At 35.6% G+C, this 18,376-nt stretch overlaps 1 protein-coding gene across 1 annotated transcript in view; it reads left to right on the plus strand.

The window, feature by feature from the left end:
• LOC140238092 (synapsin-like) overlaps positions 1-10,610 on the plus strand; it is a 39,508-nt gene extending 28,898 nt beyond the window's left edge. Inside the window, exons 5-8 of the mRNA XM_072318021.1 lie at positions 3,015-3,089; positions 8,654-8,756; positions 9,396-9,508; positions 10,304-10,610. Of these exons, the coding sequence (XP_072174122.1) occupies positions 3,015-3,089; positions 8,654-8,756; positions 9,396-9,508; positions 10,304-10,610 (598 nt within the window). The remainder of the gene's footprint in view (positions 1-3,014; positions 3,090-8,653; positions 8,757-9,395; positions 9,509-10,303) is intronic.
• Positions 10,611-18,376: the final 7,766 nt, after the last annotated feature.

Below are 18,376 nucleotides of genomic sequence, written 5' to 3' on the forward strand. Positions count from 1 at the left end.
GACAAGAACACCTGGCAGGTATGCGACTGCAATAGGTAGCCATGCAGCCTTACATCTTATATTTTACCACAGTGAGCTCAAAGTTAAGTGAATTCACCCACTTTGGGGCATACGGAGGAGACATCTCTTTCCCCCGAAGGATAGATCCCGACTCGGAGAGGCCGCGTCTACATCACTCGGGCATAATTGGACCTGAAATGTTTAGATGAGATAATGAGGGGAGTGTTGAATCATCCATTGTTTCTCAATTACATTGCAATAAGAAAATAACAAAACCTTGTACATCGTACCATGAAGACAGATGTCACACAGTTGTCAAGGGCCAGTTATAGGTTGCCTCTAAAAAAATGTTCCCCAGAGAAGAACTTTTGAAATACTCAATAACTGTACATTTAAACTTCTTTAGCTTCCTTCTTCAGCATATCTGCAAAATTACTTTAGACTGTTTAAATTCATGCCAAACTTCTTGTTGTCTTTGTGGGCTATTGTTTAGATTTATCCCTTCTTTCTGAAATGTTAACCCAGTTTAATCCAGTTATTTGAGTGTTTAGATGTGAATCACTGACTGAATGAGGTTTAAATCAGAGGATTACAGTGAGAAGACAAAGTTTTGAACACTTCCAAGAATTCTTACCACAGAATCTTTGGAAATCCACTTTCACAACAGCTTCAGCAGTGATTCAGTGCACAGGATGCATATTGTCTAAACAATGTGTCCAGAAAAAAAAAAAAAATATTTATTAATTTTTGTCATTTGTTTCTCTTTTTTTTAGGTGCATCTCAAGAGGCTTGTGCCACTTCTTTAAACTGTTCTTGGAAATATCGTGAAAGTCATATGGTTAACAATTTTGTCAGTGATTTATTTTACAGGACATATCATTGGCTGAGAACCAGAAGGGCTTTATTGCAGTTTTGAGGGTATTGAATTGTTGGTATCATATTGTAGAGCTCGATCTCCTCTACGTAATGGTGTCAATTTTACATTATTTTCTTTTTCAATAAAATGTTGCAAATCAAAACAACAAGGGTGCTATATTACCCTATATTTGGAACAATGTTTATAAATCTATCCGCTTTTGATTGAATAAACTGTTTATTTCGTGAAAATTGATTGTTTTGCTTTTATTTATGCTCAAATCTTAGAACACAGTAGCACCCTTCTGGTTCTCAGCTGACGACATATTCATTACAGTTAATCCTGTCACACCAAAAATAACAATAATAAAACATTTGTTTATTTTTTTTTAATACCATAATGTCGATCGTTATTAGGTTTTGTAACTTCATTTGTGTTCCTGGAAATATGCCAGGTGATAATTAACGATGGGTGTGTAGCTTGAGTGATAGATCCACCATGACAGCATGCTCGCTGGTGTCCTTCAACTTACGACACACTAAATAGTCAATTAGACTCCGAGTCGGGTAATCAAACATGAACAGCTCCCTCGACAGGCCTGTCAAGAACAGTCTACATCAAGATCACCTTCAAGTGGGCGGCTGGCTGTGACAAGACAGCCCGCATAAATCTCGCTCCTGTTCACCAGATAGCTGCATGCCCCAGATTTTCTGCATAGATCTGCGTCATATTGAAGCGAGTAGATCCACTTTGTGGGAGAGGGTAAACCTCTTTCCATTCAGACAGTTCGTAGGCTTATTGAAACCCAACTCAATTCATGAACATATCAATCAAATCACAACTAAGTGGAAAATGGTATCAATTTCATATTAAGGGCAATATGAATTTGTTTCTGGAATGTTCAACTTGCAGAACACTTGCCACTTCATGTTGCCTAGTGAGGAGATTGTTAAATGAAGGACTTTAGCAGATACCTGTTTAATTCTTTACACCACTTTAGGTAGAGATTTGTAGATTTTATTAAAATTGAGGATATGCAAGGTGCTACCTTCATCAATGTAAGTCATTTTGAAATATTTGGTAACTGTGCAGTGTTGTCAGTTATGTAAGTATGCTTGTATGCATTTGGATAAAAAGGGTTCCCTCTCTACCCCCCTCCCCCCTTATCGATCTATTTATTTCTTCATCTATATTATGTGTCTACTTATCTTTGGTTGCACTTTTTATCTCTAGTCTATGAAATGAAAACCAACACAATATTCCATATACCTCATTCAGCCTTACATGGAAAAAAAAAACAACACTTCAAACATGAAACTGCAACAGGTATCTTAGGAAAAAAATAGAAAGATGAACACAGAATGACTGAAGATAAGTTCTAAGTTAATGCAATGAGAAGTGAGAAACTTGGAGGAAAAGAAGAGATTGAACTTGACATTCAGATTAACATGCTAACACAAGAGGAAGGGGAAAGCAGGAAAAGAATTTTAAACTGACAACAGAAAGGCAGGATTACTTCTGTAAAAGGAGAATGAAACAAGGAATTAGGTATCACAAGTTGTCACGGGTCCCAACAGGGTCATGGTCACAAGAGAAGAAGATGACAAGAAGCATGTGTCTTCAATGCAACACCAAGACAAGGAGAATGAATCTAGAACATGTTGTCTTGAAAATGAAACTTTCTGCCACAGAAAGAACATTTGAATCATACCACATGAATATAATGTGTTTTAGTTTTGTGCTTTAATGAATTAATTGTTTTAGTGGTGGTTGATTTTGAAAAAAAAGTTCATTATCCCAAAGGTTGCTAAATTCAAAATAATGAAAGATTTATTGTTCCAAAGGTTTGTTCATGAAAAAATGAATATGGTTCATTAATAAAATAATAATAATAATAAATAAATGAATAAATAAATGGTGCATACTAATGAACCTTCTAATTTACAAACTTTTTCACTTTTGGATTTACAAACTTTTAGAATAATGAAACTCATCTCATTTTCAAATGAATGAACCTTTGCAATAACAAATCTTATGTCATTTTTGGAATTATGAACCTTTGAAATAACGAACCACAACTGCATTGTGGACCATGCTGTTCAAAGTTTTTTCAAGTTAAAAACATTTCATTTAACATTTCATTTCTTGTCAAATCCAGGAGGACCTCCATATCTGGCAACTGGAAGGCAAACACAGGATCATCTGTGGTTGAACAGATCGCTATGACAGACAGGTAGGTGTTATTTCTTCCTCATCACTGCATTTAGGCTACCACACATGTTACGTTTTATTTCTGCAACTTTTGTGTCCCAACTGAGATTTGTAGACATTAGCGACACAAATAAGATATTGTCAGCTGTGACACATTATACAATGCAGTGTCTATTATATCCTTGATGGGAAATTGTTAATTTGCTTTTTAGAAGGGATAGAAATAATTCTATGTAGAAAGGATGTTAATATGAGGCATGCATTTGTTGCTTTTTCATTATATTTTCTGGGCATTGCTTAGGGGCTTTCTCACCATCTGAATCTTGCCAAAAGCAGAGCAACAGAGATTCCCATGGTTTTCACTTTACTGGAGTTATGATGATTTGAAAACAAAAGAAAAGAAATCCCTAGGAAATGTTCAAATACAATGTTTCTTAAAATAACAAAAAGCCCTCATCTTAAAGTTATAAAATATGAAAGAGGTGATTTCATACACACACACAAAAAAAAAAAAACCACTCATCGAATATTTTGAAATATATGAAGTGCATACCGTGATTGAATGTTTGCCCATTTACTTAGCATTCTCCCATGTGACCTTTTGACGGTTTGTCGCGGCAGTCACATTCAATAAGCCAGCAAATTATCTCGCCTGTCTATGTGTCATCAACAAGCGTAAGACCCGACAGCCAGTAAGTTGTATAATTCCAGCCACATGATGACCTTTACATGACCCCACTGTTGTTCTTCTTCTGACGACTCAACAGACATGGAGTTAGACTAAAGACTAGCACTTCTAAAAACTGTGGTCCAGACATCTAGGTCTGATATTAAATTACTTACAGAGGGGACGACACCAGTGTCACAAACTATCAGATGCAACACGGGTAAAGTAAGCTTATACTTGTCTGCGATTATAGGCAGAGGAATAAAAACACTCGCCACACTCTGTACAGCAGAAAGACACACTATGACCACACAAAAAAAATGGCTAACAGATTTTTGTATATGTTTGTATTTTTCATGTGATTTTTTCTGTGCATTCACTGTAAACTGATTCTTTTTTTCAATCATTAGCCACTGGGATTGTATCCATGTCTACCTGTTAAACTTTGTTTGAAGGTGAAAGTTCAATCATGGTTATGTAATAGTCCATTGAAGTAGAAAACCTGGATGGCACTGTGATAGTACAAAGTCTATTGGAATTTGGAAATTTAGCAGGGAACAAGTCAAGTTTATTTTACACGTAGTTTTAATGACTGTCCATAATTATTTGATGATAGCATGCAAGTCATTGCCGGTAAAAAGTTGTTTTGTTTTTTTTTATTGTATTTTGATTCATATTCCTATATCACTTTACAAGGAGTGTTGTGTGCAGGTCTCATGGTCATTTCTTTTGCCGAACTTTAAAAATATACAGCCCCTCATTGTTCAGCATTCAAATAGGAAAGTACTTACTTTATGAGAGGTAAAGAGTTCAAATTATGTTCCTCTTTTTGGGGGGACGGGGGAGGCTGGGTGATTTTAAAGCTGCTTCAGCATGATTAACTTTCATCATAGAGGATACAGTGTATTATTGGATTCCCCTAATTATGCTAGGGCTGTGTTCCTGTTTTTATTCAGCTAATCACAACATACAAGGACTTGTTTATCAATTTTTGATCGCATCCATCTTACTTTCAGCCACTAGCTATTGCCATGCATCATTTCTACATTTATATAGAAAAAATAAATAATTTTCTGTTTAAAGCCAATACCAAGTTGGACTGCAACTCCACATTATCAAAGGAGCCACCTAAAGCAAGATGTCTGTCATTATTTATGGACTGAATAATCCTGTGTAATTTGAAATATGGTGTACTAGGAAATACTAAGCATACTTTAATTCGCAAAAAGTTACCAAAAGCTAGCACATGTCATTTGCTCCTATGGGAATGTATGGGTGTGGCTGTGCATTGATAAATCTTATGGAACAGTTTGGAATATGTTAATTGCTATTAGTCATACAGCATATCTTTATTTGAGTTCTGTTTAAAAATCATATTTTTAGATATGAAAAAAGAAGAAAAAACAAAGAAATAAAGCATTGTGATATTTTAAGAATAGTTTCCCAAAATAATACATAGACGTCTAGCTGTGACGCATTGCCAGGGCACAACACGGCATATATTATCGCCTGTCACTATCGAATTACAAGTGTGCAAGTGATTACAGAAAGTGTTATTCAGAGAGCAGAATTTAGCCCGCCTACTGGCGGGTGCTAATTTACCATCTCTGAGTCATTTTGTAGGCTACTCCGTCCTTCTGTTCTCGACCAAGCGCTGCGCGGTACTAGGTGTGCAACCTGCTGAAAATGGTTGAGTCATACAGCGACACAAGTCCCCCCGTCCCCCTTGAGATTTCAAGTCTTGTTCATAAGATACAGAGCCCGTGATTTACCCACTCCATCCTTTACTATTTCAACATGATCTTGTGTCAACCTTTCACCCATTTTTCTCTCTTTCCTTCACTCTTCTCCTTTTTATCCGTTCATCTTTCATTTCGTCTGTCTTCATTTCTCTTTCTCTGTGTTACCATAAAGATGAGGGACAGTATACTCACAGCTGCCCGTTGTTCACTATTGCTTCTTATTGGGTATTCTTTTGGGGATTTTTTTTTTACATGTAGACCATCAATTACTTGTAGGTTTCTCACAACTTTTTGCTTCTTTTAGGTGTATTCTGTAGATATTCTTGAGTATGTACCAGCAAAATCATGTAGGTTGTTACTTTAACTTCTGCAACAATCAGAACATCTTTTGACACTTTTCATTTGCTCCAACATAATGCCTTTCGTAACTAATTATGCTTCTTCTCTACACTTGCCACATCTTTTTTGCCACATCATTTTTTGTCGGCTGAGAATGAGAAGGGTGTTAAGTTGTTTTGAACACTATAGGTTTAGAGGCAACTTCATGCCCTTCTCATTCTCACCCGACATTCTGTGGTGTTTTCGGGACTCTTACATTTGCTGTAGTTACAGCAGACAAGTTAGACCATGTGAAGTGCACACATTTAAGCTCAAACTTTCTTTAGCAATGTGAAAATTAAACATTTGGACCACCTTGCCTTCTGCTCTCGCTTTCTGTCACTCTTTGTAGTACTACCTTGCCTGTTCAGGGTGAATTAAATCAAAGATATGAAATAGCTCTCCTTCATTTGTAGCTTCAGATGCAGTCAGCAGGATCAGTCTTCCATTTATTTTCTTTATTCTACTCTCATTTCCTCTCTCTCTCTCTCATCTATCTTTCGCGTATTTCTGGTCTGAGTTAGTCTTCTCCAATGGTCCCTTGATATTGTGTCCCTCGTCAAAACGTACGACTGGCTCACTGCCAGCGTGGCCATCCAGGGTCCATCCACTCTGCGCGCTTCTAGGATAATGACAGAATCCTACCCATTATCTTAGACCGTCCCTTGATGTACGCAGCTTGGACGCATGCCACGACTTACTACTACACCTTGCAGTCTGCCATTCTGTTCACTGCACGTTCTCCCTCCCAGTCTCATTTTGATGCTTTCTATTGTTTTCATAACACATTGGTGAAAGAATAGTTGAGCCTGATAATAAAGAGCCTTGTAATCATTTTACATTGCAAAAAAAAAAGAAGAAAGAAAGCATAATTCACAGTCATATTTTTACCGGGAAAAAAAAAATGCAGCACAAAGTTAGTAATGTCACATAAACTGTCCAGATAAAATTAACTGTCGGTCTTAGTACCAAATAAAATGTTTATGTTAAATGGTCTAAATAAATAGTGGTCAATAATTGGTCATAATGTAATCATACAACTACGGCAGCTGTGATCAAAATTGTTATATTGGAAGCAGTAATGTCACATCGGGTAATATAATTCCAGAATTTGGCCATCTACTGACAGGGCTACCATGAAATGATGTGTGTTTATGCAGATTGGCAAAGAAATGTTGTTCTGTCTATCATTTTAACCCATTGAAGACTCGGCAGTTGTCTGTGGGAAATGTGTGTTATAACAAAATCAGCCCGTCCTCACCGGGTTATTAAAGTTCACCTTCATTAACATAAGGATTGAGAGAATGTAGCAATATTAGTAGAACACATCATTGAAAGTTTGAGGAAAAAACGGACAATCCGTTCAAAAGTTATGAATTTTTGAAGTTTTTGTGCAGTAACCGCTGGATGAGAAGACTACTGGAGTGTATGATGTCACATGCGTACAACAATATAAGGAAAATATAAAGAGAATTTCACAAAATTTCATCTTATGAAAAAAGTACACATTCCCTTGACTCGTTACTGACATATGTTATGGGTAATATTATTCCCATTGCCTTTAGAAAGAGGCATGTCAAGTGCTCTTTTATTATGCGAAAAAAGTGAAAACATGTTGAATTTTCTTTACATTTTGTTTATACTGTTGTACTCATATGACATCACGAGCCTAAGTAGTCTCCTCATCCAGCGGTTCCAACACAAAAGTTTTAAAAATTCATAACTTTTGCATCGATTGTCCAATTTTCCTCAAACTTTCACTGATGTGTTCTACTAATATTGCTGCATTCTCTTAATCCTTTATGTTAATGAAGGTGAACTTGTCCTTTAATGTAACACTTGACAGTCCAGTGGGGGTTATATTGTCCCCTCAAGGCAATAATTTCTTTCAATGCTGTGCTCTTCAGGAGAATGTGATCCCTTGATGAAAGGTAACTCCCATGGGGATGTGAAGTGTTACATCACACCTCAAAAAGGCAATATTTGTATGATATTCTATTGCTTTGCTTCCTACAAAGTCATTGTTTTCTGCTCACCTCATATATGTTCCGTTTTGCTTTGTGCATGGGTCCTGCTCCTTTATTCTCACATTTTCTTTCGTAATGAGCAATCAAAGAGCAGAAAATGGGTCAATTATTCAACATAAACAATCTTCTTCTTCAACTTAAGTCAGATTTGTGAAGATCCTCAACTTTAAAGCAATATGTAATATTAAACTGTGATGTTTGTGATCAACTGACATATGTGAACTGATAGAAAATCCCAAATGTAACATCACTTTTATTTCACAGAGCTTTGCAGTTTAGGATCTGATAAAACTCGCCTTTTATTTGGCACATTTATTATAAAGCACTTTCTAATGTTTATTCCAAAGTATCCACACAATTGTTGACTGTTTTGACATCTTATCCAAAGTTTTCATGTAATTCGTCTATATGCCTCATGGGTGGAAAAATGAAGAAAAATAGCTGTTAAATAAATTACTAAAGCTAGATAATAAGGGTCAACATATACTGTTTGAAATGCTGCTGAACACACTGCCAAAATCAAATACACCCACACCTCAAGAGTTTGCAGAAAGAAGAATGATTACTTTTTCAGTAATTACAAGAAATAAAAATTTCATGCAGTAGACCAAGGATATATTTTCAGGTGTGACCCTGGGTAATGTTCCGCAAATTTTACGATGCATAGTCACACCCGACTCATATAATGTAAATGAAGCAGCAACATGTGTGGTTGGTTGTTGTTGGTCATAATCTACCAAAATACGACTATTATTTTATTCCCTCCCTCCAGATTCAAACTGTGGGTAGATGAGTGTGCCTCACTCTTTGGTGGAATGGATATAGTCACAGTGGAGGCTATTCACACCAAGGACGGGAAGGACTTTATCATCGAGGTAAACACAAGGTTCTGTGTGCAGGTCATGGTTAACCTCAACAGATTAAATGAGAGTGATTCTACAGCCAAGATGGTAGTAGTAGCATTAGATCACGTTTCAATAACCTTGAATGATGTTATATTACACTGCATGCTGTCTTAGCATTATCAGTGCAGAGTGTGGTGAATTTGCTTTTATAATGTTGTTTTTAATTTAGGTATTTTTTTCGCAACTCTTAATTTTTGATAATTGATGTGTTGGTGTAAAGTTGCTTGGGATCAAGAAGGGGCTTAAAGGACTGAAATTTAGGTGATCAAGAGAAGATTTATTTTTGTTACTCTTATATGACATCAAGTGAGAAATTTCTAGGATATACTGCAATAATTGAGCAATTAATTCCAACTTACTGTAGCTGAATGTTCTTCAATTTCATGGTTTTCTATGAAGTCAGACCATACACATGGCATTTAATAATTACTATGAAAGTTTAAATTACCAAATCTTTACAGTATTTTTTTTTTCTTTATGTGTGATATCCAACTGTGAAATATCTTAGAAATGATTTCAATGAAGAATGTTGATTTGAATAGGATATTATTAGACTTAAATTCACACACATGTGTGACCTCTGACCTTTTAACTTTCACCTATACCCAGGTCAATGACTCCTCCATGTCCTTGATGGGAGAAAACCAGGAGGAGGACAGAAAGTTGATAGCAGACCTCGTCATTCAGAAGATGCACGCCACTCTCATCCGCAGCTCCATCAAGTAATTCAACATCTCCCTTCCTGTTTTACCCCTTCCTCGTAATTTAACAACTATGATTTTTATTTGTGTTTTTGTTTTTGTTTTTGTTTTTTTAAGACAAATATTGGTGTTGTTGATTACTTATGAAGTTGAAATTAATATCCACAACATAATTTAATGTAGAATTAGTTGGAGAGGATGCAGTAAAAGGGGGGGGGGGGAGAATGATACCGAGGACCATGTGTGCTTAAACTTCATTACTTTATGTCTGCATGAGATACGTCTTTTTATGCCTCCGCCACGAAGTGGTGCCGGAGGCATTATTTTAATATGAAAAGCAAGGTCTTATAACTGATTTGTCTTTCAGTCACTTTATCAAATACCTTCAGGATATGAATTGTCTGTCTTTCTGTCTTTTTGTTGATCTTGTTGCTCACCACAGGCAAAATAATTGGGGAAATATATAAGTATATTCCTGTAGTCATTATTTATCTAGGCTGTACATACGGAATAATTTACAATTGTTGTTAAAAAGTAATGATAACGCTACATGTATGACAATTTTTCTTGGACAATACTAATGGCCATTGAAATGCTTAGACCATGTCAAGTATAGTTGACAACATTCTCCTCTGTAAAGTCAAGATGAAAAACAAAAAAGTAAATGTGACAAAACCTTGAGGAAATTTGTCCTTTATTCCATATCAGTTAAGTGTGTGGATTTTATATACCATCATCAGCAAATTGACAATATTGTGATGACTGCATCTTCCATAAATTCTCTCTCTTTCTCTCTTTCTTCCATGTTTCTTCCAGTGCCAAGTCCAACTCCTCCCTGTTACTAAGCACCAGTCCCAATATGCTGACATCCCGCTCCGCCCCCCACTCCCCCTCCTCCACCTCCCCTGCCATGACCCCGCTGAAGGCCCCGCCCGCTTCCAACAACCTCACACCCAACAGCATCAAATCCTCTGCGGCCGGCAGCCTAGCATCGATGTCGACGTCGAACGCCACTGCAGGGGGATCGCAGGCCTCCTCGTCCGCCAGGGTGACCCCCACAGAGGAAGAGGACACGTTCAAGAATCTAAAGAAGACATTTGCAAGCATCTTTGGTGATTTGTGATCGCAAAATGAAATACCTGAAAATAATAAATTTTCAATGTTTTGTGTTCTTCTCAAGTTAGGAACTCTCACTGTATAATTGTATGCCATTGGTCATTTTCCTTTAGTAATAAATCGGTAACTAAAAACTTAACACAATTGTTGTGACCCAAGTAGTTGGCATATGTGAGAAATCACGATGGTTTCCTTCCATTTTCAAGGTGATTTACCTTAAAGTGGAAAGCTTCATCAAAGTACAGCTGTCATATAAAAAAAAAAGTGGCGGCTTGGTGAACAAAGTTATGGCATGTAAATGGGAAAGTTACAAAGTTATGTCAGTATCAGGGTTATGTGCAATTTGATGTCTTAGTCATTTGACTGTGACTCCCTTCTGCAGTACTCTGCATTTATTAAGTGTTTAAAAATCACTCAAATTAATGTTTTTCCTTTTTTTATTTTGCATGTTGATGACTCTGATATGTTTGGATTTTGTTGATGTCCATTATGATTTGCAATGAGGTGGCTCAAGGAAAAGACAAATGTTTCAACCATAGAAAAGTAATGATTTTGACTGATTTCAGTGCAAATAAAGAGTACCAAGCAAGTCTAGATCAAGTAACCTGGGGTAGTGGTTTGGAGTAGTGCCCACATATCATGGTAGTTGATACACTGAAGTTTAGATGGTCATGGCTCTCTTTCAATCTGATTAACCCCTTGAAGACTAGTCCAGAGTATACTTGGGCAGGTGTCTATGCTAAACAAAATCAGCTTGTTTTCCATGAGTTCAGCATGATTTTGTAATTGATTTCTGCTGTATTGTAACTGCTTTCTTTTATGATATTAGTTGTATTAAAGGGAATTGTTTCATCTGGGTTGAATTTTCTCTCAAAAGTATCACAGATATGAAGGGCTCAGATACATGCATGCATATGTATTATTTTCTAAACTTTGGAAGCAACATGTTTTGAAGTTTTATGCAATGAACAAGAGTAACACAGAAGAGAAAAGCTTGGTGCCTACTGCCATATGATAATTTGAAAAAATGGGGTGATTTTCAATAGTGAGTGGCTACGCACAAGTGACTATATCATCTTGTATGTTACCTTTGTTGCACTCTGTTGTCAAGATTTATCACTTCTTAACCCCCTCTTAGGAATATCGACAGTTCAGAAATAAGCTTGCTTAAGCTTGTTGATCTCATGTTATATCATTCTTGCCATTTTTGTTTTGTTTTTGGTTTGGTTTGGGTTTTTTTTTTTTTTTACTCAAACAAGAGGCTTTGCTGAAATGAGTTCTAAGAGGGCAGTATAGCACACCACAAAACCCATCAAATAAAACACTGTTCACCAGTAAAACTATAGAGGGCGCACACTCCATCATGCAACTACAAATAACCTGGAGAGCAGGGCATAAATGTCTTTTTTCTTTCTTTTTGGTTTTGACATCCATTATCATATACCACTTTCAACAGTATAAATTTATGTCTTCATGTTCAGGATACAGTTCATGTCCTATTTTGAGTCATGTCAGTTTGGTTCAAGGGTGAATTGTACAAGGTGTGGTCACATGAACATGTATGGACAATATCCAGCGATATTCCCAAAGACGCTTGCAACATGCTTTTTCTTTCTGTTTAATATTATTGAGATATTTTCTGCTTCTTTTATCACCAGTGTTTAAAATGCAGAGTTGTTTATGCTGCATTGTATTAGTTAGAGTCTGCAAAATACAGCTGTATATATTTATAGCATAGCATGCTTCATGTACTACATAAACAGATCAGTAGTTAAATTAACAATACACATTCCTGAATAACATTGCAGCTGTAGAGAGAAATCTACATTCCTGTCACAATAGTACTATTGATTTAAAGACAGGTGCATGGATTTGCAAATATGCAACAGGTGCCACAGACCACATTGCACCTGGGGATATGAATGCACAAACACAATTTTTTTTTCAACCAGAATTTTAGTCCAGAATTTTAGCATGTGATTTCACTTTGTTGTTGTTGTTGGGGGTTTTTTCCAGCACCATAAATTAAACAAATTTAGGGTTGGGTTCTGAACACTGTGCTGTTGGCTTTTAATACCTGTAATTGGTTGAGTCAATTGAAACATGGATTGGAGTCACACACACACACACACACACACACACACACACACACACACACACACACAAAATGACTTCAGATTTCCCTGTAACCCTCCTATTTCCATTTCACTCAATATTGTGATAATCTGTACAATGTTCAAAATCATTAGAAACAGAGATAGTAATTATAGGTTTGTATAATATCAAGTACATTGTATGTATTAAAGTGCAGAATAGTGGCATTTAGTGCTGCATTTATGATTAACTGGTCTGCTTCTTTCATTCAAATACTGCTGAACAATCAAATTCTATGGCTGAGAAGTTCTTTAGCAATGTGTTATTTTCTTAATATCATCATGAATGTGTATAAGATGCTATAGAAATAGATTATGTTTAGGCTATAGAATCAGTTTGTATTGACTTCCATGGAACTCAAGATTTGGTCACTTTAGGATGACTCACAGATCACTCACATGTGGAGATGTACAATGATTGATTGGTCCAAGGGAAACGAGGCGTACTGGTTTGACCAGTGTAGATGTCGACATTACAGGCACACAATTTCTTTGCCTGTAACTATCTGTTCACTTTGCTCATATATTATGCAAATGGTTTTGAAATCATAAAAACAGACAAAAACAGAAGTAGGATTTTGCTCCCTCGAAGGCAATTTTTTTTTTTTCGATGTTCATTTCAATGGTCTAGTATACATTTTGTTCAAATATTTTTTTTTCTGTATTTTTTTGTGATCTTATTATGTACATTGTATTTACTGCATGCATTAATTGTCTCATGTATATGTGATAAAAATAACAAAAGTATTTTGTAAATGGATTAAATGGCAAGTATTACCATGTATTGATTGTACTGAAGGACATTGACCTTGTCACTTACCTGTACCTCTGTGAAAAAAAAGGAGAAAACATTATTATGCATACCACTGGCCTGTGCATTGTGTACATACACTAACCTCTCCATACATTCCTCTTTGGTATCTTCCATTTATCATCCTGTCGCCAGTCTGTATTGTAAATAGGCTTACTCTATTTATAAAGTTTTCAATTTCTTCCTTTCCCGTACTCCACTAACCCTCGACACAGACAAATTTATTCAGTTTTATAGGTGATACAGCACTAAACCGTCATTTATATAATTATATTTTTCTTCAATTCCTTGCTATCGTTGGGAATGAATCTTCCAAAAGCTTATGAGATGACAGTGTATTGTGATCCTTTTTTTTTTCTTTAATGGATCATTTTCATAATGTATTCATGTCTGAAAATCCATACTTCAAACAATATTACCCAAAGCATATCACGTTGGAGGCTTACGGTACCTTATGTGCCAAATAAGTGTGTGTCTTCAATTAAGTCAGAACTTGTGGATTAACCATGAAACTTAATTCTCAAATAAAAAAGAGAAAAAGGCATTTTGTGCATGAAGTAGGGTCCTACTGGGTGCCATTCTTAAGAAAGGCAAACTATTATTTGATGTCACCTTTTGATCCTTTGCTCATAGTGCAATGTACAAGTAAATCTCCATTTCGTGGTCGTTTTGCAGGATTTTATCAGTGTTCATGATTGAAAATAGTATGTTATTGAATTGGGTATAATTCACGTAACTTCTTATGTGCTTTTATGTTACTTCATGTTCTATTTCATGAGATATATAGTTAATTCTAATTCACATTGCATTGTGTGCAAATTCTTCTTAATAAGCTTGTTCAGTTGCCTATCATTTTAGTAATAGTAATAACAATGTAATAGTAACAGTAACATAAAGCTGTTGAATGATGATCTTTGGATGAAAAAGAAATGAATACATTATGAAAATTCTTCACCTATATGAGCTACGAGTATTTTGAATTTATGTGATATCCCTTGCTGGCTGTATGTATGCACTGTACTTATTCTTTGTACTCTTGTTAATTTAAAATGCAGTTTATATTTGTGCTTATTATGTATCAAGATGAATTATTAGTACGTATCAAACTTTTATGGTTAGGTTATACTAATTCAAAGAAAACATAGAATATAGAAAAATAATGGCATTACAATGTGAACTGCACCCTTGCAATTAATTGCATCTATGCAATAAACGACTATGAAATATTATGCCAAACTTTGGAGGAAAAATAAGAAACTCAAGAGGAAAAGAGTTTTTGTCAATATGATATTCAAATGCAATAACATTGCACTTGCATTCCTGTAAAAAAAAAAAAATTCTTTGCAGAATCCAAGCTGCAGTGCAGTTAATGTTTGAATTTTTTCACACTTGCCAACATTCAGTAAAGATATTTTAAGAAAGATATATCAATACTTCTTTCCTCTACAATCTTGTGATATCTTCTTGACAGATATCTTTATATATTCATGTTACAGCTACAGTAATAATCAGCTGCAGTGCTGAAATATTTTCTTGCATACTTTTCATTTCAACAGAATAACGTCAATAGGACATGCGTGACACAAATGTAACTTTGTCATGACAGGGAAACTGATTTAAATGTACAACCTCTGACACAGGTGTCACAAGAAGTATCTTTTTTTTTCAAAAGAAAAACAATTACTGCTTGCAACCAGTATGTGTAAAATAAAATCTGTGACTTCGCTGAGGGTACAGACATACACCTTTGCAGAAAAGGTTAGATGGTATAAATACGTTCAGGGCTGTTTAAAGGACAAGATCACCTTCATAGACATGCGGGTTTAGTGAATGCAGCAATATTAGTAGAACACATCAGTGAGAGTTTGAGGAAAATCGGACAATCCGATCAAAAGTTATGAATTTTTGAAGTTTCTGCTCAAACAAGACTGGATGAGAAGACTACTATTGCTTGTGATGTCACATGAGTACAACGATATAAAGAAAGAATAAAGAAAATTCAACATATTTCCATTTTTCTCGCATAATGAAAGAACACTCAACTTCTCTCTTTCAGAAGGCAGGGAGAATAATATTACCCTTAATATACGTCAGTAACAAGTCAAAGAAATGTGCACTTTATTCAAAAAGTAAAGTTTTGTGAACTTCTCTTTTTATTTTCCTATCGTTGTACGCATGTGACATCATACACTGTACACGTAGTAGTCTTCTAATCCAGCAGTGACTGTGCAGATACTTAAAAAATTCATAACTTTTGAACAGATTGTCCAATTTTCCTCAAACTTTCACTGATGTGTTCTACTAATATTGCTGCATTCTCTCAATCTGTATACATATGAAGGTGGACTTGTCCTTTAAGCTTCACAGGGATGTTAGCAGGAGTGCATCTTTCGAAGCGAAATATGGAAAATGATGACCCAATCGTGAGGGTACTATGCTGCCATAAATTGCTTTGATCAATACAGTTTTACATGTATTTGTGGTGTTTGATATGAGCAAAGCAATACCAAAGGGTTTAACATTATCTAATTATGTCTTCTTTCAATATAAATCTGTACATTCCTCTTTTTGAAACATCATCAGTCCCTACATGTAGCTACACTTCTTTAAGAAAACACAAACAAGTAAGCAAAAAAAAAAAAAGAACATGCATATGGATGATTATGCAAACCAGCAAGACAAGTTGAACAAAGTTCTGTCTGAAAATTGTCAGAATTGCATGATTAAAGTATCATCTCGTGTGAGGCCTGCTGACGTTGATATCTGTCTTTCACATTGTTACTCTGAAACTAAAACTGGTATTACATAACTAAAAGAAGACAAGCACTATAGATGAATGTGTGAAAGGTCTGCATTCATTGTATCAACATAATTTTCTATTAGTGGAAAATTGAGCAAAGAAAAAGGTATTCCATTTGGATTATATTCATTCTGGTCAGTTTCCCTTTGCATTTATTACATAATTTTCTCATAAAAATAACTGCAATCTTGTGTAACTTCAAGGAAATAAACATGTAATAGAAATGTATAGAGAGAATCATATTGTATTTCAAACAATTTTGTCTGTTTTTAACGAGGAAGTATTTCTTGCTCATTCGTGTCAGTTGATACATTGCATGGACGACAAAAAAAAAGAAGACATTTTATGGATTCTTGCTTTCTTATTAGAATTAGTCTGAAATGCTTTAGAAATGCACTTTGCTTTTTCATGTCCAAGAAAAAGTGATATAGCCTAATTTTAGCCTGCTCTGCTAAATAAAACCTTTGCTCTTGTTTTATTTTCTGAATCCAGCAGATTTTTACTCCTATGTTCCTGAGCAAAAGATTTTCTTGTTACGAGTCCTTTCAATGTTTGAAATTGTGATTGCCAGTCATTTCTCTACAGTGACATAAGTTCATGTACATGTATATGATGTAGTCTTGTCTTACGTTATTATAAAATATCTTAGTGAATGATAAAACAAATAATGCCCTAAATTTACTGTCTTTTATGAAGTCCTGTGTGTTATTTTTGGCTTGTATGTGTGTGTGTGTGTTGGTGGGTGGGTGGATGTATGTGTTCTCTTAAACGGCTTCAATCAGGTATATTGTAGTATTTCACTGCAGGCAACCGGGGATACATTTCACATCAGACATATCATCGCCGGTCACACGAACCGACGAATCACTCGATTTTGGGTCAAATTTTCGATTTTGAGATTTTCAATCATTTCGATAGTAGACATTCCATACTACATATTCTGAAATTCTCAGTGTGTAATTCGGTGTAATTTTTACGTAGTTATCACTTTTGTAGAAGTATGTAATTCCATTTGTGAAAATTATTTGTTTTCCCCATAGACGCGTGTATTAAACAATCAGGCGATTCGACGGTTCGGTGACCGCGCGTACTAGTACGCGCGGTCACCGAACCGACGAATCAGTGCGCATTGACTTGCGTGTTGTTTTTGAGATTCAACAGTTCATTGACCGCGCGCACAGTGCGCGTACTATGTATTACATGTGTTGACAATGACAACGCTCAATGTACATGTACATATGGACACACATGGAAAATGACAACGTTCTTTGCAGACCGAAAATACATGCATGCAGCTCTTTGACGATTTCCCGCTTATTTGTTAACAATACAATTCGATAAAAACTTCACAAGTTAGAGCAAGAATTGAAGTCTGATGTACTACAAAAATAATTGGAAATTATAGACATGAAAGTGTAGCAACCATAAGTCAAAAATGGGCTAACTTCAAACGCGTTTTTCTCGAATTGTCATTCTTACGCAAACCTGAGGGATTCGTCGGTTCGTGTGACCGGCGACGATATGCCCCTTTGCTCAGAGTATTTAAAACAAATGAAAAAGCACCCTCTTTAGGACCTAGGGGTATTCTCAGGGTATTTAATGGACCTGCCCATTCTCCATATTTAGGACTTGTATGTAGGCAAAATGCTTTCACTCTATTCAATTGTATAAATCTGAAAATATTTAAATGTATCCTTGTTTGTTGTGTATGCATCTACACACTATATGAAGCCTAATTCTTTACTTACATAAATGAATTTCCATGTTATTTTTCTACCGTTTTCTATTTCAATTAGTCAATTTATTAGGGAGAAAAAAAGAAACAAATCAGAAACAAATAATAGTATATGCCCATCGCAGGTACCCCTGAGCAAATTATCATATCCCCGGTTGAAGCATCTTACAAGAATGTGTGTGTTTGTGTTAGGTCCATGCAGTATTTAATTCACATTTGATTTTAATATATATATTTTAGAGCCCTGTCCCATATATCATCCCTCAATGACATA

This window comes from Diadema setosum, chromosome 2, assembly GCF_964275005.1.
Source record: "Diadema setosum chromosome 2, eeDiaSeto1, whole genome shotgun sequence".
Taxonomy (NCBI): Eukaryota; Metazoa; Echinodermata; class Echinoidea; order Diadematoida; family Diadematidae; genus Diadema; species Diadema setosum.